At 41.2% G+C, this 20,861-nt stretch overlaps 2 protein-coding genes across 2 annotated transcripts; one reads left to right on the top strand and one right to left on the bottom strand.

Moving 5' to 3' along the window:
- The first annotated feature begins 321 nt into the window (after positions 1 to 321).
- On the top strand, positions 322 to 14,431 carry ehd1a (EH-domain containing 1a). The gene is made up of 6 exons (XM_004545551.5): positions 322 to 1,101; positions 5,630 to 5,727; positions 10,273 to 10,514; positions 11,233 to 11,403; positions 12,740 to 12,904; positions 13,251 to 14,431. The coding sequence occupies exons 1-6, from the start codon at positions 713 to 715 to the stop codon at positions 13,779 to 13,781; spliced, it is 1,596 nt and encodes a 531-aa protein (XP_004545608.1). The 5' UTR covers positions 322 to 712; the 3' UTR covers positions 13,782 to 14,431.
- Positions 14,432 to 18,350: 3,919 nt separating this feature from the next.
- On the bottom strand, positions 18,351 to 19,863 carry map1lc3cl (microtubule-associated protein 1 light chain 3 gamma, like). Its single transcript, XM_004545552.4, has 4 exons — positions 19,683 to 19,863; positions 19,531 to 19,586; positions 19,335 to 19,441; positions 18,351 to 19,163 (listed from the first exon to the last, which is right to left on the bottom strand). The coding sequence occupies exons 1-4, from the start codon at positions 19,738 to 19,740 to the stop codon at positions 18,974 to 18,976; spliced, it is 411 nt and encodes a 136-aa protein (XP_004545609.1). The 5' UTR covers positions 19,741 to 19,863; the 3' UTR covers positions 18,351 to 18,973.
- Positions 19,864 to 20,861: the final 998 nt, after the last annotated feature.

The raw sequence follows: 20,861 nt of genomic DNA, 5'->3' as shown, positions 1-20,861 counted from the left end.
AATAACTGCCACTACACTCTCATTGTTTATTTGTTTACGTTTTTGTTTGGATTTTTTCCTCATTAATAATAACTGAAACATTTAACCAAGACAAATATACAAAAAAACCCTGGAAATCAGGCAGGTGGTAAGCGCGTTTTCACACAACTGTATGTGTATGAACTTTTCATGCAGAGGCTTCACAGGTTCATATATATATGAACAAATGAATGAATACATGCTTTCATCAAAGTTTTCATATGGGTTATGAAGAACAGAGGCTTTTATTGTGAAATACAGACTGTAGCGGTAGTTCCCGCAAAAAAAAAAAAAAATACTGTTTCCGGAATAAGTCCTCTTCGGCGGTTCACCAACTGTCAGCAGGTGGCTAGTCGGCTGGCAAGCCAATAAACAGTTTTGCTGTCTGACATTTAAGCAGCAATTGACTGCATCTATCTGACCGCAGCTTAGTTTTTATGGTGGCGTGTCGTGTCACGTCACGTTAGATAACGTCCAGTGAAAAAGGAGTCCTCCTTGAATGACTGACTTCGCAGTTGCGTGGCTAGCTAGCAAAGAGGAGGGTGGGGACAAAAACTTCAGCCTCGCCCAGTCCGTAGCTTTATACCAGCAGGCAGCTACTCTCTCGGCGGTGTGAGCACCCACACCTCTAAATTCGATACTTATTAAAGGGGAGACTGAAACCCTCGTGTCAAGTAGGCGAAAAGAAGCAACCATGTTCAGGAAAAACTTGAAGAAGGATCCCGAGCTGTTTCAGAACGTGTCGGAGGGACTGCGGCGGCTTTACCGGACCAAACTGTTCCCGCTAGAGGACACGTATCGATTCCACGACTTCCACTCCCCAGCCCTCGAAGATGCCGACTTTGATAACAAGCCCATGGTTCTCCTGGTCGGCCAGTACTCCACCGGGAAGACCACATTTATCCGGCACCTCATGGAGCAGGACTTCCCCGGTATGCGGATTGGCCCGGAGCCGACAACAGACTCTTTCATCGCGGTGATGCACGGGGAACAGGACGGGGTGATACCGGGTAATGCCCTGGTTGTCGATCCCAAGAAGCCCTTCCGCAAGCTCAACGCCTTTGGCAACGCATTTCTCAACAGGTAAAGCCAGTGAGCAGGACTCCACTCTATCAAAGAGGATATGAAAAATTATATGACTCCTACCACTACCTCCACCTCCCAGGGTTATTCATTACTCTGTGAATGAAATGAATGGGGCTGACTCGAATTCTCACTTTAGTGCTGTTGTGTGTTGAGAAACTGTCATAATAACACAGCAGCCCTGATTTTAAATGCACTCCTACATGTTCTTACATGTACGACACGTTTCAAGGTACATTCTCACATTATGCTGTTGCACAATCTTTTAAAATGAGCCGAGACTGTGAGGGTTTTACCTCTTTCATCATCTTAAAAGAATGCTGGTGTTTTGTGTCAATAGATGACAGATGTAGCTTGTATATAAAGCAGAGGGTTGGAAGGTGCTTTCCAACACCTTTTCCCACTAGCCTTTCCCTTTCGCTTTGTATCATATGCTACCAATCAAATGATCTTCTTCGCCACCTGGCAGAGTCACTCTTGGCTGACCATTTTCTCCCAGTGTGGCCTCTTGAACTTAGAAATAGTTGAAGGTTATATTGCTAGGGAGCATGCCGACCTTGTCCTGTCCTCAGCTCATGAAGCCATAACTTTCATGTCTTATGGCATGGTAAACCAACTCCCTCATCCGCTACCTGTGACCTTTTATAGTCCTATCACAAAGGATTAAAGGCGTGGTTATCGATTTTGACTATTGTAACATACTTTTTGGCACTACTAGACTGGCTTATGTGAAGTTGGTCAATTCTAGTCCATGATCCAGATAACGAAGAGATTATGGGGAAACACAGCCACTCCCAAAGCATTATTAATTACTTTTATATTTGTTACTCAGCTCATGTCCTAATCCAACAAAAATGTCCCCCAGCAAACACTCAGATGACTCAGAAGTATTCCCCTTGTGGGTCTTTTACCAGTTAATGCAATTTAATTATGACAAGAATGCAGAAATAATCAAAAACAGCAGAATAAAATTAAATAAATGGCATAGAAAACTGATTCTAGGGTATTCTTTCAAACCCAGAGAGTGCCAAGGGCAGCTCAATCTTTGAGTGTTTCATTGAGTAAATGCTCCTCCCAGCTCAGAGTGCAAGTGAAACTGCACAAGCAATGTGCAGTGAGCCAGAGCCAGTGTGACGTTTCTTAAAACAGTCTCCTAGGTGCTGGGGGGCTTTTGGGGGGGGCAGAATTTGACATCATATGTCAAACATCTGATTGCTGATTATGTCATTTCCTGTAGAGGATGTAGGTATGCCCCCCTTCTCTGCCTGAGTTGCACCCTGAGTGGGATTAACAAATAATGCACAACTGAAAAACTCTGGGACAGTCATAATACTTGTTCTGTTATTAGTTTCAGGGTATTATGTGGGTGTAGGTAGGGTAGCGCAAACACTCAACTTGACACTTCCTAGCTGGACTAATTTCCCATTATCTCATGACAGCCCTTCCTTTATTATTGTAGAGTGTTTGGTTTATCTCGCATGAGTGTCAAACCTTTGCCAAGTGTCATCACTCAAACTTGAAAATGTGAAGTAAGAATAGGGGACTCTAAGACTTCATTGGTCACTATGGCTTTATTACTGACTTGAAGGGAAGACAGATAAGATTTGAACAAAAGCTATTGTCCGTTGTAGCATCATTTGCCAAACTGCTGGAAACAGTCCTACGTTATTGTGGGACTTGTGGTAGTCTTTCACTTCAGTGTGCATCTCTGTCTCAGAAGCATATGCAGACATGAGCGGGCATATGCTGGTTTAGAGCTCACATGATCACACACAACAGGATATGTGGGTAAGACAATAGCAGGTGTATGAACTGTTTAAACAGCTCACGTGGCATTTAGCCAAGAAGTGGCCTGCAAGTTGATGAATTGATTAAAATTTTCCACGAAGAACTGGATGTAGATAAACATTTAGAACCAGGCTGACTTCTGAACCATACTTCTGAGGCCAGTTTTCCATTTTCCTCTCAGGAAGTCAAAGAATTTAGCCTGGTCTTCAGCTAGGTAGGTAATATCAAGGGTCACATTGGTAATTGACTGAATGAGACTGTCAGGGCAGCTTCTCTTAATAGCTCTTAACTATAGTCATTCAAACTTCAGATTAGCCTTTAAATACCAGGCTCTCGGTATAAGCAGTTATTTATGAAGTGAGTAAACAGAAATCAGTCATGTGATCCTCAAATGCAGAGCTTTCTCTTGGGTTTTCTAAGCCCAAAATAGTAGGTAGCTTCCCAATTTTGGTGGTTTAAAAAAAAAAATAGAATTTATTGAATTGTGGTTGACCTTTCATTGTTTGTGCAGTGATACTGTTCTGAGTGTTTCCACAAAAGTTACCCAGTTTCTTTTACACCTAGATGAGCATGCAAATGTTTTAGCTCTTCTTCCCCTTTTTATGTTTAATTCAACTGCAGTCAGAGCCCCTCAGTGTATGTCAGTGCTTTCTGTAAATGTTTAGTCAGTAAAATCGGAGTCAGCAGAGCTCAAGTTCCGCACTGGCCCACCCCGGCCCACATTATCCTGCTCCGTCCTGTACTCCTCCAGGGTGCTGACTCTGCACTTTGTTGTGATAGCGGCTGACACACGTACACTCTTATACAGAGGTTAGCATGAAGACCTGTGTAGGTATGTGTGTAGTGAAATGATTGATTCACCCACACGAGGCAAGACTTCACAGGAAGAAGGAAAAGTCACACAGTTGTAACCTGCTGTTTGCATCTCCAGCAGTAATGACAGATACCCCGTTTCCTCTTCTCTCAGGGAAGTTGAGGTTACGACGTGAGGGAAGGTCATAGGTCAGGAGGTCATTAGCTGGAGCCAGATTTGCTATCACAGCATAGGCTTGATGTCTTTTACACTGTGGTGCATTTCCCACTTTCTGAAGATATAGTGAAAAACTGAAGGATCTTTGATATGCTAATGAACCGTCCCCCCTCGTCCCCTTGGGCCCTCCGTTTCAAAGAATTCCAGCTCAAGTTCATTGGAACATTTTTTTTTTTTTCCCTGCTAGCTCTATGTGGAAAAATGTTTGGATAGATGGCTGAAATGGAAAAGCTCAGCCAAAATTCCTATTGGGAATCACATGCCATCAGCTTTAAGAGCGAGAGAGTGAAAAACCTGCACGTTTGTTATCTTTTTGTAGTTTATTATTGTAACATTAATACACAGGGCCTCTATGCAGGAAGCCCTATTCTTATATTTCTTTAAGTTGCTCTTTGTGGATTTTTCCTTTCCCTGCTTTGTTAGGGTTTTCTCGTGTGTGTGTGTGTGTGTGTGTGTGTGTGTGTGTGTGTGTGTGTGTGTGTGTGTGTGTGTGTGTGTGTGTGTGTGTGTGTGTGTGTGTGTGTGTGTGTGTGTGTGCGTGCGTGCTCTCAGCGCGGTCACAGCAGGAATGTAAAAGCACGATTTTTTTTTTCTTTTTTTTCTCCCCCAGTCTTATGACCTGCTGCTTCTGAGCTCATGTTGTGAGTATCAGTTCAGTTTGACTGAAAGGGCAACAGAGTGTGAGAAGTAGTACTCCTGACTGTGTGGTGTCTTAACAATCCCCTTCTTTGTCCTGAGTGGGACAATGGGGGTGTATGCAAAAGCAGTCATCTACTTTCATTCTTATATCTGTCTGTGTTTGAATTTCTTGGCTTCATTTCTGTTTAAGGGCTCACACTCGGCTTTAAAATTTAAACCCCAGTGTCCCAGCTTGATGAGAGTATTGTAAAGTGAATTATGCCGCACTGGGAATGACTAAGGCATATAATTTATGGCTTATCATGTATTGTTCATATGTTTCCCTTATTAAATATTCTTACCTCAGTGCTGACCTAAAAGCATGGCTGTCACGCCGTTTGGAAAATCTGACTGTATAATTATGTAGCCTCACTGTTGTTGAGGGCAAAACATCCAAACTAGAGCTGAAATAATTAATCAGCTTGTTGAACGACAAAAAGAAATTACTGCTTTGATAAGCCATTATTGATAATAAGCAAGTCTTTAAGCAAAAAATGTCACACGTCCATTCATTTCATCTTAAAAATATTGAATCAAATGTGTTAAAAGCAGCAGTTGGTAGCAGTCTTTTACAATAACCACACACTTTATAAAGCAAATGATTAGTTGAACATTAAAGGGCAGATGTAGAATAACTGTTAACTTCAGAAATGTACATTTTTAGTTTACCTTAAGGCATCAAGGATTTGTAAAATGAGATTGTAGCTGTCCTCTAAACCCCAGCTTTGTCCTGTTAACAGACTCCTATTTTATATTAGTTTCAGGTTTCTTCCAACAAGAAAGAACATTATTTTATGCTTGAGATATTGTTGCTACAAAGTTCAAGATTAATGTCTGTTTAATAGGAGGTCTATGTAAGCATTCTCACCTAACCAGTTTTGTATCCCTCTCTCCTTTTACACCCCTCTGCCTGTTATTCTTGATCCAATCTCTCCCTCTCTCTTTCATAATGCTCTTTCACTTTCTTTTTCTCCCCTCTCTCTGTGCTCTGTCTCTCTCACCCCCTCCTCCCCCTCTCTACCTCCTTGGCAGGTTCATGTGTGCCCAGATGCCTAACCCCGTCCTGGAGAGCATCAGCATCATTGATACTCCTGGAATCCTGTCAGGGGAGAAGCAGAGGATAAGCAGAGGTCTGCCTCACATACATCCAGTTTTCCCACCTTTCACATACGCCTTGTTTCATGTTCTTAAAACTCTACCACACCACACCCACTGCTCAGAACCCAGAAACAAGCGCAATCAGAAAGCATTGCATGTATGCAAAATAAAACCACAGGAAGTGACAACTTCACTTCTGAAAAAGAAATGTTGAAACAACAAACATACCCTCCTTTCCCCAAGCCTGTTTCTGTTTAGCAAATGCACTGCCAATTTACTTCAGCAGTTTGGCTCACTGTGTTGTCAAACCTGTATTTAGCTCCTTTAACACCTCTAGGTCAATGCCTAACCAAACAGGTTGCATAAATCTGATGGAGACCTCAACAGCATGACAGTGCCAAGAGGCCACATAGCACTTTTCATTCTTTGTAGCTCTTCAGCGCCTTTAAAGAAATTGTCTGAAAGGGAGAGGAGCTAAAACAGAGCTGAGGCCCAAGACCAAGGCCCGGTATAAGATAAATAAGGACTATTTTAAGCAAAGCTCCAGGAATAAAAAGATATAGTAGGGAATAATTATAATAGATTGCATTTAAATCCCTCTTGTTTTCTAATCAGACCTAAAAAGGTATGAAAAATTGCGTCCTGCATTACCATTCTTCCTATTTTTATTTGCTTTATTACTACTTTTTAAACTTGATTTACCTTTTCTGTTTCCTATGTACTATTTATCACTACAGATCTGAATCATTTCCCTGTACTCTGTGGAAATAGATCAATTTATATTTTTATCTGCATGCTTCAGCAATGCTTCGACCTGCAGGGTCATTTCAGAATTGCCACATACGCACTTTTCTTGTAACTTTTGATGATCTTACAAACAAAACATAGCCTCTTCTTTTTTTCCCCCCACCTGCTCTGTGTGTTTGAGAGGAAGCACATATATAAGCACAGGTTTTCTGTACAACCCAGAGACAGGAAGTGGAGTAAAATGGCAAACATAGCAGAGTTTCCCAAGACTGCCCTCCCCTTATCCACTACCGCCTGTGTTTGGCAGCTTCTTTACAGGCTGCTCTTTATCGCAGTTGTTTCCTGTGAGGCACTATATGAAGAAATGGGGGGAAAAAAGAAGACTATTAAGCTAAATAAAGAAAAACTGATTATGTAATTAGCCTGTAGAAAGAGAAAGGCCAGAGAAACTGACAAGGCCAGACAAGCGACTGTAGACGTAGAAACGGATGTGCACATCTGAGTATGAATAAAGAGATTTGGCACACGGAAAAGTGACCCTGACTAAAGACACGAGGACGGTAAATCTGATGTTTCATACCTTAAACAGCTGTATACATACAGCACATACTCCTACATTCTTGCTGTCAAAGAGACTGTCCTCCGCATACACACTGTCTTACAGACATTATCCTCTCCTCTGTTTCTGTATAAACATGAATACAATACGGTACTGCAGACATACTGTACTAACTGTGTCATATATAAACACAACTGATTGGATTGTGCTGCTCAACTTTGACGGTCATGTGTGCCTCACCCAGAATAATGGCAGATCTGTTTTGTACCAGGCCTACAGGAAGCTATGATATTATTTCAGGTTTCCACAGATTGCTACGTCTCTAGTTTTTAGCGTAGATCCGCATTGCACAATTTCAAATGTGCAGGCTGTTTACATAACTTCACAATTACAAAAGTTTTCAGGAAAAAAATCAGGAAACGTGAAATTGATTTAAGTATATGGTGCTTTTTTTATTGCATAACACTTGGACTGTGTTTATTTTTGATTAGGTCAGCATGTGTGGTTCAGTGCTTGTTCCTTAGTAAACTATGAAGTGGCAAAAGCTATAGTAAAACTGGAACTAGGTGGTGTGTTTTCCGACAAGCAGTGCTGATGAATTGACAATGATATTTTAATGCTATTTAGCAAAATTAGAGGGGACTTGTTGCCCTTTTTTTCTGTCATGTATGCGCTCCTACATTGGTGGGAGCTCCTGTTAAACATAGCAAAGGACTGAAACAGTCAGCAAGAAGTGCAAGTAAGATTATACAAGACTGTGCAATGAAAAGTAATCCCTGTATGGCAAAATCTCAGGCAGTGTTTTTTTTTTTTTTTTTTTTTTTCTGCTCTTGGCTCTTTATATTGCCACAGAGAGGGGATGTTCCTACTGTGGTCACCTCAGACACCAGTCTCCTTCTGTGAGCATAAAATCCCCCCCCCCACCTGCTGTACAAACCTTTGCAAGGCAGCCAGTCAGAAGAGGGATGTCTTAAAGAGAGAGAGTAAAAACAGTTTGTTTCAGGCAATGGATGAACTGGGGGCTTGCACCAATGACCTGCATAAATAAACTAAACTGACTCGTGCAAAACTCTACTAGAGTCTAAGAATAAACATCTGGAGCTGGAAGTGAGCATAATAGGTCCACGTAAGCAGATTGTAAATACATTTTTTTAAAAAGGCTGAGCCTGCCACTATTAAGAGATAAAAAATAACACTTAAGGATTATTCTGAAGAAGAGGATGTCACTTTCTGGAAATATGTCCTTGCTGTGAAGTAAATGTGCAGCAAACAGATGTTTAAAGCTGGTTGTTTCTGTTGGCCTTTTGTTTAACAGACCTTGGCATATCGCACAACTTTATGCTAAGTCCTATCTGTTGTTTTATAGCTGCTGTGCTGTGATATGGAATTCTGTTTCTCGAATTCCAAACTAGTCCTTCGACTTTCCCAGAATTCTGAAAGAAAATATGCTCAGGGTTTTTTCCAATCATCTGCTCTCTGTCTAAGAGGCACATGATTTTGAAGCCATGAAGTCATGAGTGCATGGCTCTATCCCTTCATGTCTGTGTGAATAGTACAGACACAGCAGTTGTTAATGCTATGTGTTCTAAGTCAGCCTTGAGCAGCTGCCTCTCCGATTCCCTGACATGTGCGTTTAAAAACAGACTTAAGATGGAATGAACAAATATCCTCATCTGGCTCCCACTGGGATCCTTAACTGCAAGCAGTCCCCCTTTATGCCCCTTTACTTTCACATGTTACAAGCATGAACTAATTTTCCAGTATCCATCTGCTATATTCATCCAGACCTTGTCATTTTACTTTCACTTTTACTCTCTGTGTTCCCTCTTTATTCTCTTTTTATCTCCATGTCTCCCTCTTCGTGTCTCCATCACAGAGTTGCTCTTTTGACCGTATCTCTCCGTTGCTCTTTTGTATACATGTATTTGGACAGGGACAAAAGCCAGCCATGTTGGAATGCATGAGCTGCAGATCTGCCGTCAATTGTGCAGCTGCTGCGATGAGCTTTTAGAGCGACTGTCTCATTGGCTCAGAAAAGAATGCACACACTAATGAAAACCACTGCTCTCTTCGCTCCTACCTCCTCAAGTCCTTGAGGCAAATGAAAACTTAGGGGGGAAAAAGCCAATTTATGCAATCTGACTCTGCCCTGAGTTTCTCAAATAACCAAAGGAAGTGAATAGTACAGTAAGTTTCTGTGCTCAGGCGGCTATAGAAGTGTGTGTAGTGCACATTCTGGTCAAGCTATTCACTTTTTTTTTTATTTTATTTTTTTAAAGATGTTACAGTGTATAGCATTTTCAGTTTAACACCTTATATCAAGTATGTGTCTTCCTGCTTTCTGTTGATCTTTCGTTGCTTGGTTTCTCTAAGGCACGTTGCAGAATCTGCTGTGTCCAGAGGTCATTTTATTCCTGAGGCTAAAACCTCCAAAGAAAAAAGCTTTTAGCCAGTTCCACAGGAGTCACCCACCCTTCAATGTTGCAACACAATTTTCAAAATGTTTTTTTGTTACATTGATGGTTCAATTGTTTGTTTTTAAAGGGTCAGAAGTACTAGGTTATGTCAGACAAAGTAACAGGCTCTGCATTGTCAACCTCCCACGGCCTGCTGCAGGCCAGAAAAAAACATGTCATGCTTCAGATTATCCAGAGGGACTGTGGTTTAAACTTACCTTTATACCACTCTCTCTCTGTCTCAGTAAAGCAGTAAAGCCAGTTAATCAGTAATCAGAGGAAAAAGACCTGCCTCTTGAAATCCCTTATCTAAACATTACCTGGAATATAAATATGTGTAGAGTCCAAAACTAAACTTCTTTAAAGATGCAAGTTATTGGAGTTTCTTTCAGGTCAGATGGCTGCCACACCGTTGCACTTGATGTGCTCAAGTAGAATATGAACAAACATTGGAAGATAATAGTGCACACTGATACCCAGGACAATGTAGCCTGCTATGTGTGTCACTGTGAGCTTATCTAGTCATGACAGTTCTTTATCACTCCCCATATGTTAACAGCATGACACTATAATAATTCGTAATATGGCTGAATTTAACATGTACTGTCTTGTTTTTGTTTTAATGGCAATGCATCATCTGTTTGGGGAAACTTGATTTCAAGCAGCATACACACCTACCTAAGTTTTAATGTTGTTCAGACCTTATTGTAGACAAAAGGTTTAGAGCTGGGAAAACAGTCCAGTTAAGAAACCCAGTAATGCGACATTTAATATATTTAAAGATGTTTCAAAAAGCTTTTCTTTACTCTCTCCAGGGTACGACTTTGCCGCTGTGCTCGAGTGGTTCGCTGAACGCGTGGATCGCATCATCCTCCTGTTTGATGCCCACAAGCTGGATATCTCTGATGAGTTCTCCGAGGTGATCCGCGCACTCAAGAACCATGAGGACAAAATGCGCGTGGTGCTCAACAAGGCAGACCAGATCAGCACCCAGCAGCTGATGAGGGTCTATGGAGCGCTGATGTGGTCTTTGGGTAAAATCATCAACACACCTGAGGTGGGAAGGAGGGAAAAAAAGCCCTTTTGTTGTTTTTGCTTTTTTTGTTGTTGTTTTTTACAATTCTGTTTTTGACTGAAGATTTGTGTGAGAATAGTTGTGAGAATTATTTCACTCTAGCCTGGTAGTAATCAAGTGTTAGACACATGTGGAGCAAACAAAGGATGTTACTGTTTCAGAGTGAAAGCCAAGCTCCAGGCGAAGGTTGGATAGCTTTTCCAACGTTATCAAGTTCTCACTTTACCAAGGAACTTAAGAAAAAAAACACCTTAATGAAAGTGAAACGCGGATAAAATACCATCCATGTCAAATCCCATGTCCTAGCTGATATCACGTGACATAAGCACTTGTGATTTTTCCACCTGAATACTGAGTTAATGTTTGATCCAGAGCCATATTCATAAAGTGATCCCAGGGAAACCTTTGGAGCATGCAGATAATTACTCATTGACTTTGATCTGTAGTTCATATCCTGTTTGAAGGATTAACACTACAAATCAGTCACATTTTTAAAAAAATGTACTCCTGATTAACTCAGTCTTACTCTTTTCTTGTTTTTATTGTGTTGGACTATATAAATGTTTTACTTCTGTTTATAAATCCATGAGAACAATGTCACATATGTGGCCTGTGAGAGAATTTCTTGCCGTGGGTTTGAGCTGTAAAGTGTAACCTGATGGAGATGAATGGATATTAACTTGGAAAACCTTTATTCTAGGTGGTGCGTGTGTACATTGGGTCATTCTGGGCACAGCCCTTGTTGGTCCCGGACAACAGGAAGTTGTTTGAGGCGGAGGAACAGGACCTTTTTGTGGACATTCAGTCGCTGCCACGCAATGCAGCTCTACGCAAACTTAATGACCTCATCAAGCGAGCACGTCTCGCCAAGGTCAGTATTAAGAAAATTAAACCCTGTGGCCCAATGCAATGATCATTGCACAAAGCACCACATTCTTTTATACCAGTGCTTGAGTAGCACCTATGCTTCCTTTAAAGGATAGGCATGGATACTTGGAGAAACGGCACAGGTTCACCTTTAGAATTGGTATGGATTGGTAGGAAATGCATTTTAAAAAATTCAGTGCTATACACCACCACTAGTTCTGTGGTGTGTGATAATCCACTAGTCACTCACTGATGGATCATAGGAGTGTCTATAGACAAGCTTAGAGTTCAGCCTGCTGCTCTTTTCACATAGAGTGAGCTCAGTGCACATGGCAGTTTACCGGCGTTAGGTGTGCGTCTGCATGAAACCAAGCTCACCACATGTCAACCAGCAGCAGCGGTGACATTACATCTGGGGCACAGGTGACAAATAACACTGTAATAGTATAAACTAAGCTTTGTAGCGTTCACATCATAAACACAACCCGTTGAAAGTACCAGTATACTTTTTTTTTTTTTTTTTTTTTTTTTTTTTTTTTTTTTTGGCATATTTTTATAAATGGTATATTAAAAAAAAAGAAAAAAAAAAAAAAACCCCAAAAAAAACCATGAATTATAAATAATTAAAAAAAAAACACAGAAAAACAGCACTGACCACTTTCGGAAGAAAGCCTGCGATGTCAGAAAACACATTTTATATGCATTTATTTACCCTGGAAATATGCGTCACTGTGTTCTGTCTCGATGTAGTATGTGTTACTGTGTTTTTACACGTTCCAGCCATAGACCCGTCCTATCTTCTTACATTTTGGTGGCATTTTTCATTTAATTGTACATTTTTAAAGAAACCAAAAAGTAAAAAAAAAAAATGTTGAATTTTTTTTAAATGGATATTTCTGTCACAGATTACCATTCTTAGACTTGGCTGCTGAGTTTAATTTATGTGGTCATATTTTCACTCTCTATTCTTTTTAAGCCCCTGTCTTATGTCACTAATAGGGTGACACCAAAAAACAAACAATCCCCACCCTGCAACTTAGTGTTTCATGTTTAAAGTCACCACAAGCAGATGTCAGCCCAGTGATATGTTTGAACATATGTCAGTTTTAAAACGACTAATACAAATTATAGCACAGGGTTTATCTAATTCTGCTTTTAGTCAATATGTATATATCTGAAATTTAAAAATACACTGCAGACATCCATTTTAAATCTAGTTCCCTTCATTTGGCCTTCTGCCTGATTGAAAAGTCCAAAATTCAGATGTTGTAGCTCTGAAATGTTTAATGCAGAAGTCCAGAGGGTGCTAAGAATTTCTGCTTTTTCTCTTATGCATTCAGGTGCAAGCTTACATTATCAGCTCTCTGAAAAAGGAGATGCCGAGTGTGTTTGGAAAGGACTCCAAAAAGAAGGAGTTGATTGCCAACCTGGGGGAAATCTACCACAAGATAGAGAAGGAGCACCAGATCTCACCCGGAGACTTCCCCAAACTTGATAAAATGCAGGTAAGATTTAAAAAGGGAAAAAAGAAAGAACTGAAGCACTTCCCTGACAAAACTGAAGTGCTGTCTTGAGTTACAGATCTGATGAAAACACAACTCTATTTTTGGAGTGTTGTATAAAGTGTTAGAAACAGGCTGTTCAGAGTAGAATGACCTTCCAACCTTTTACTCTTCACCCTTCTTTCCTGCTCTTGCCCTCCAGGATGGGCCAGGACGGCGATGAGATTTATTTTTCCTGGTTTGTCAGGAAATCCTGCTTCTTGTATGTTGCTCCCATTGGTAGCCATTGAAGACTGATCTATTTCTATCACCAATTCCTGTTTTCTCTCAACCACCTTCATTCCCTCAGGAGCTGCTAAACGGTCAGGACTTCACCAAGTTTGCTTCACTCAAACCCAAACTGCTGGAGGCGGTGGAGGACATGCTCGCCAATGACATCGCACGTCTCATGGCAATGGTCCGCCAGGAAGAGGCCTCCATGCCCAGCCAGACCGTCAAGGGTGGAGCTTTTGAGGGAACCATGAGTGGTCCCTTTGGCCACGGTTACGGTGAGGGTGCCAGCGAAGGCATTGACGAGCTGGAGTGGGTGGTGGGTCGCGACAAGCCCACGTACGATGAGATCTTTTACACCCTCTCTCCCATCAACGGCAAAGTGTCCGGCGCTGCCGCCAAGAAGGAGTTGGTGAAGTCCAAGCTGCCCAACACAGTCCTGGGAAAGATCTGGAAGCTGGCAGATGTGGATAAAGATGGCTTCCTCGACGACGAGGAGTTTGCCCTGGCCAACCACCTGATCAAGGTAAAGCTGGAGGGCCACGAGCTGCCTCCCACGCTGCCAGACCACCTGGTGCCCCCGTCTAAACGTGGGACGGTGGAGGCCTAGATGCACCCTGCAGATCATTGATGTCAACACAGGGCTCTCCAGGCAGTGTCTAACTTCAAGAAAGAACGGCAGCACCTGGGGTATTTTTCACCAGAGAGAGACTGGAGGGTATCTGGGGGTTGGGTGGGAGGGAGGGCGGGTCCATCTTTGTGAATCTGGGGATAATGTTTAGTGTGTGTGAAATAAACGGTGGGAGAGGGGTTTTATTTGCAGACCGATAGAAGGACAATTACCAAACTGATGGGTAGCTGGAGGTCACACGATGAGGTGGAACATGGATTTATGCATCCTGTGTAAAAGATGTCTTACAAATATACACTTCATATTGTTATATGTTGATCCAAAGAAATCTAGTTTTTTTTTTCCAAATGGGAAAGAGAAAGGAAATGAATCAAAACAGCGGTTAGATGTGCTTTATCTCTATTTTTGTATTTCCTCACTGTTAACTTTGACTCTTTCCAGAAGCTTCCTTTTTTATTATTTTGCCGGATAAATAAAAAGGAATGCTTGTACCATTCAAAAGGTTAAGTGGATTTGTATTTAATATTGCTATATCACATTTAACAGTGGTTTGTCAGAAGAAAGCTACTTATTAAAATGGGGGAAACACATTTAAATAAATATGCTAAATAAATCTTAACTGATTCATAGTTTGGTGCTTTAAATTTGTAGTGGTTTTCTGTTACCAAAGGTTATGTCAAGGACTGTGTCACCCAGAGGTCATCCAAAGGTCATCCAGAGACTATTTAATGTATTAATTTAAATTGGTTTAGTGTGCTTTCCTGCCCTCTGTAGGCTAGACAGAGTCAAAGCAGGAGGCTGGGAGGACATATAAGGTAATTTAGCCATGAAAGTGGCTTCTGCCTGCACGTTTTCAAGGACAAATTGAAAATGGTGGCGAAGGCAGACATGCTTGCGTTCTCTGGAGCTCTTACACGACACGTGGAGACAATTTACAAAAACTCAGTCCGGGCTCAGAGACGAGCACAAATTGTAAACAGAAAGACAGGAAACACTCTCCAGTGAGCCTGGAAATAATATACACTTTTATTCGCCTTATAAATCTGTGCGACTATATAACCTGAGCAGGCCTAATGTAGATGTCAGATGTCAAAACAAGCAACTGAAGTATAAATAATACTCGTCAGGCCTGTATGTATCGGCTGTTTTCTCAGTGTTTGTAAAGGGAAATGCAGAAAGATGACTTATGCAATTCCAAGAGTTGCACAAACACATCCTCATACACTGCACGTCTCATCATGTTTGTTTGCATATTTTCCAAATGGCAGATTCATCGTCTCATCTGATCATTTTATGTAACTGAATATCAGTTGAGAGAATCAGTTTACCTCCTAAAACACGCCATTACACTCACGGTCATGTGTTTCCATCTTATCTTAAAATTACTCTGAAACGCTGCACAGTGACTCAGTAAGTTATCAGCCAGCATAAGATACATGATATTTCTCCTCTGGTCCAGAGGCGCTCTCTTGTGTCTTCCTGAGTTATTACAAGTGCTGTTTCAACCAGTTGTAAGCAATTCTACTTTCCCACGCCCTTCCAGCACATGCGTGATGGTGACAGTAAACATTATGTAGTTATTAGGAGCTGCACAGATTTCTAACAGGTCTGCTCTGTCTTAATTATCTTTATCTGCATTCTTGCCCCAAATTAATATAACCATCCTTTCTCTATGTCATTTACTTATTGATACTTGACGTGAATGGTTTAATGTATTGAATGGTAAAAATGTATTGCTTTTTGTGTTGTTACACCTTTAACATAAGTCACGCAGTTAGGCCCATAAAAGTGCTTTAACCATTAAGGCCTCTGTCAGTGCGCCCCAGGGTGGCTGTGGCTACAATGTAGCTGCCATCACCAGTGTGTGAATGGGTGGATGACTGGTTGTGTAAAGCGCTTTGAGGTCCTTAGGGACTAGTAAAGCACTATACAAATACAGGCCATTTACCATTTTTATCACATCACCCAGGTTCAGATTGAGCAGTTTTGTTTTTTTTTTTTTGTTTTTTTTTTGTCCTTTCAAATTAACCAGATTAAAGACCTGCATTTGATTCCAAGTGTTGATCTTAGATTTAGTAGCTGTTCACTGGAACTAAACAAGCGAACAGCTACTAAAAATGTAAATAAGGTACACCATCATTAAGCTGAAACACCCAAATAAACCAATCGGGGAGAGAACACTAACTTTAATCTGGTACATGTGTAAAAAGTGTGACAGCACCGGGCTGCTCAGCACCACTAATACACCACAAAAGACAGTTTAAGTGCATGATTGGATTCAAAAACACTCATGAGGTAGGAATATTATTGTCAAGGGAGTTTACAACAAGGTAAATGAACAGATAAGAGATAAACTTGGTCCAGAACAGTAGGAAGAGAAAAGGCTTGTGATCTAAGGCATACCATGCCATCTGTCAAACATGGTGGAGGCAGTGTTATGACATGGGCGCCTAGTGGAACCAGGTCATAGTGTTTATTAATGATGTGACTGCTGATAGAAGTAAAAGGATCAACTGTAAAGTATGCAGGGCTCTACGCTCTGCTCAGATTCAGCCAAACGCTGCAAAACTGATCAGATGTTCTTCAGTGGCCCAGTGAGTCGCCTGTTCTCAGGTCAATAGCTTTTCAGCTATTCAAAACAAAACTGAAAGCAGTAAAGGCCTGACGCAACATCTTAACCATGAAGACCGCATCTGGTGATGTCCATGGGGTTTGTGGTCCAAATACTTACGGACATAAGCTGCATGTTTTAAGGATGCGCAACTTTATTACCTGATTGTACTGTTGGTTGCATCTCTGTGTCTGCAAACAAAATGAATTTAACCAAAAGTGGATGCTTGTTTGTTGTGTCCCATTAAAGAGGTAAAAACTCTTTTAAGATGGATTTCTTTTTGTTCTCTGGCACAAAAATGTTGTAAAAACCACTGATCCTGAATTTCAGCCACTGCATCACTATCACAGGATAAAGATCAAAATACAAGCCTTGTCATTAAACTGATGCAAAGAGGAAAAAAGGATAACTAATAAAATTGGAAAGAAATCATTAGTTAAGAAACGTGACTGGATTATTCTGCCAATCAGAGATACCAAGAGATTCCTAAAATTTAACATAAAGCATAATTTGTGGCCACCTTTAAAATGGAAAAGAAATGCAATTTAGAAAGAATTTTTTTCCATTTACTATGAAAATATTGGAATTTACTGAAGCTCCTTTGCTTCTGATGTTCTTTTAATTGTAAATAAAACAGAGCCAAAAACATTTACTTCCCCCTGAAAAGTCAGGATCCTCCCCGGTTCAAGCAGATCATTTCCAGCTGGCAGCAGCTCCAGAGTTCCTCCTGTTCAGGTATGATAATTTACTGACAGAAAGCTGCTGGAATGCCCAGGCTGGTGTGAAGAGAGAGGCTGTTTGGCTCTGCATCCCTGTGCCTCTGTGCACTGTGTGTTTGGATAGCCGCTCTTCCACACTGTACATCTCTCCTTTACATTGTTTCCGTCTTCCAGCCTTCCTCTGTCAGGACGTCACCTTTTTCGCCTCTTCCTTCCTTGCCTTCCACTGTTTTCTGCTACTGCTTCTTTGTTTTTCATCTGTATTCCAGCCATGCCCCTGACTCTCTTTCACTCCACGTCAACCCTCTGACATGCTGACCCCAGCAGGGAGCTGACTGGGTCAGGCTTATGTAACACAGTCATGTGGAAGCCCACTTGGAATGAAGCACCTGTAGCCTATGTGTGAGTACAAACTGTAAGATGTGCAGCTATTAAATACTCATCTTATATAAGTCAAGTCAGCATTAGTGTAGTTTGAACATCCTTAATGACCTGTGGAATAAACCTCATATATTGGACACTTTTTAAGATGTGTGCCTACTTTTTCTGCACACTGAATGCAATCTTTAAACAAGGATATCTGAAAAACTTCCAAAGGTAAAAGCCTGAAATCTTCACTTGCCTTTCTTGCCATCAAAATGAACCAGATCTGTAATTTCAATTACAGTTGAAATTACAGTCTTACTCAGCACCTCAAAAATCTTGCGTGTCTTATGCATGAGTTCAGAAAGGAAGATCTGCAATCACTCATTTGCCTGCCTTCCTGGGTTTTAGGCTGCTTTGCTGTTCTCTTCATCACTACTGCTTTTCAATACAGTCAATCTCAATACTGTCATCATTACTCTAGTCCAATTATCTTCTTGCCCGCCTTCTTAGAGCCAATCAGTATCCACTTTGCGTTGTTTAAATCTACGCTCTCTGTCGTTCTCCCTTTCAGACTCATTCGTGTAACCCACCTCCTCCCCATCTCCACCTAGCAGACAATTCAGTGAGAGCTTCATCCAAGCCTCAGTCTTAATCTTCACCAGCACCTAGACTCCTGTTCTATATCCAATCACCACTGGGATTCTGTTCTGCCATGATGGGTCATCGGAGTCTTAACTGCCAAATACATCAATTTCTCTATCAATAAATCATGTTCTTCCAGATGATTTCTCCTTATTTAAAAGAAATTGTATTCTTAGAATCTGTGTAGGAAATATCACACAAGGTCAATAATTTATTGGGACAAAATTTTATTTTTTGGTGATTTAAGAACACATCAGAGCAGCTTCAAATGTACCTCTAGGAGTGCTTCAATATTTCCTGTAATGAAGATGTTTTCTGGACAGTTTCACATTCTTGAGGGAAGATGGGGATGGGCAGAAGGAAGATTTCATATAAGTGTTTATAAGTTACAATGTTTAACCTGATTTTGTCTGGTGGAGGGGGTGGAAAGTGCTGCCACAAACACAAACACTGGTTTATCTGCATTGAAACTCAACAGAAAGACTTTTTTTTTTTTATGTTTAAAGAGACAAAATACACACCAAACATTCAAATTAAAAGAAAAATCTTACATTTTTTTTCTTAATTTAAAAAAAAAAAAGCTTTATATACTGAATATCTTTTAATAGAAACCCTTAAATATAATTAGTCCTGTTACCCCAAACCAAATCTGAGTCTTTACCACAGACTCGTGTTATCTCTTTAAGTCCAGGGAGGTTTCATGAGGTAGACAGATGTGCTCTTTGGGGGGGAGGAACAGTCTTGCTTTGGCTCAGTTTGTCCTTTTTTCCCCAGGTTTGGTTGTGTGGTGTCTCCACTGGTCACAAATCAGTTCGTTTTATCACTTTTCAGGCTCAGCAGGGCCGCTTGGCTGCTTGCAGAGGAGCTCCGAACATTTCCTGAGAGGCATAGGTGATATACAGGAAGCCGTCACCATCTCTGTAGCGGGTATACACCTCCCCCATGTTGGAAGACATGCAAGACATGCTCTTCTCCGCCACCAGGAGAAACAGAGCCTGGGTGGAGTCCAGAGCGATTTTATTCCTGGAGGGGAGACAGTTGGAGAGGCAGACTGAGATTTTTAGGACAAAGAAAGACAGAATGTGAGGGAGGCAGAGGCATGGCGAAGAATGACAAATCTGACAACTTGCAGGAGAAGAAAAGGGCTTTAAAAATCAGAACAAAAGAACCTGCTGTGAGTCACAGATGACGTACCTGAGCAGGCAGAGGAACTGACCCAAGGTGAGCTCATAGGGAACCAGGAACTTTGTTTTGTCCAACAGGGGAAGGGTCCTTTCACGGATGTAACGTTCGACAATCACCTAAAAGCAAAAACACGTCTGCTTTAACAGGAAGTTCAACAACACGCATCTATTATGTCTTTAAAACATCTTAGTCTGAATCAACTTACAGGCAGCTTGTTGGGGAATTTAGACCGAATGCTGCACACTTCATTTTTTCTTGTTGCTAGAGAAAAAAAAAATAATAATTTGAAGACCATATTTTACACACATGCTTTAAAAACAGCATCCACTCAGTGAAAGGTCAACCAAATTGTCCTACTGAGGCATTTCCTCTGCTTGAAGGGCACCGTTTCCACAGATTTCTCAAAAGGAGCCATTTGTGCTTGGTTTTGTTGAGTGTTTCGCAGAGGCCGATGGTGATGGAGGCTGTCTCGCCCGGGCTAACGACAGAGTCCCCTCGGGTGGAAGTAAGCAAACCCCGACGAGCTGAGGTGACCACTCGTGTTTTATAGGGTGCGTGGGCTGGGAGGAGTCGAAATGTGACACCAGCAAACAAGGACACGCTCCTCGTCCCGGGGAGAAGTGTGTATGGATGCAGAGGTGTGTGTGTGTGTGTGTGTGTGTGTCCTCTTCAGAACAGATTCACACATACTGGCTATCTCTCTGAGTGTTCTCACGTCGGCTTGTGATTTCGGTTCTGCTGTCACGTACACAGAGGAGGACACTATGTGAAGAACACAGCGTAACGAAGGAGGCCCGCCTCCAAGAGAAGCAGAGGTTCCTAAACAAAGCTGCACAACCCAAACTGTCACACTCAAAAACTAGATGAGCCATACTTCTATCCTTTCACTTAGTGTCTGACGTAGGACACCATGGTCATCTTTAGAACATTTAACCCATGTTAAGCTAAACTTTTACCCTTGACTAACAATGGCCAGCACCAGTGATGACAGTGACTTGATCCTGTGTGCTTCTAATTACAGGAAGCACTGTGTAACTCATGTCTGCAGCATCTGCAAGCTCCAAATGTTATCTTATTACCTTTTTAAGTGCTGTGTGTGTTTCACACATATGGACACAGAGACATTCATTTAGATCCTCAGGCAGAAATCTGTAGTTGTTTCCACATCACATCTAAAGTCAAAGGGCGATTGTGCTTTGGCTGTCGAGCTTCATCAGTTGTTGACTGACCGGCCTGATGAAGTCTGATTTGCCTCATCAGCGTCTTCTTTTAAATCACTGCCAAAGACTTGTTTATATCATGTATATGATATCTGTTGGTATCCGTTTTTGTGTAGATTTTTGGCATACTCTGCTGATTCTTTTAACATTTAGATAGTTTTTGTCTTCATTTTAAGTTATTACAGCAGGTCACACTGTATCTTCTTCGTATTGTCATTTTTGAATGCTGTGTGGCCCATTTTAACTGATTTGTAAATTGTTTTTATAATTTTCTCTTAGTTTGTTCTTTTATTCTTTGTTTGCCAGAAGCACTTTG

Source organism: Maylandia zebra, linkage group LG2, assembly GCF_041146795.1.
Source record: "Maylandia zebra isolate NMK-2024a linkage group LG2, Mzebra_GT3a, whole genome shotgun sequence".
In the NCBI taxonomy this organism is placed as follows: Eukaryota; Metazoa; Chordata; class Actinopteri; order Cichliformes; family Cichlidae; genus Maylandia; species Maylandia zebra.
The sequence above is the reverse complement of the archived record's forward strand: the minus strand, read 5'-3'. Positions and strand labels throughout refer to the sequence as shown.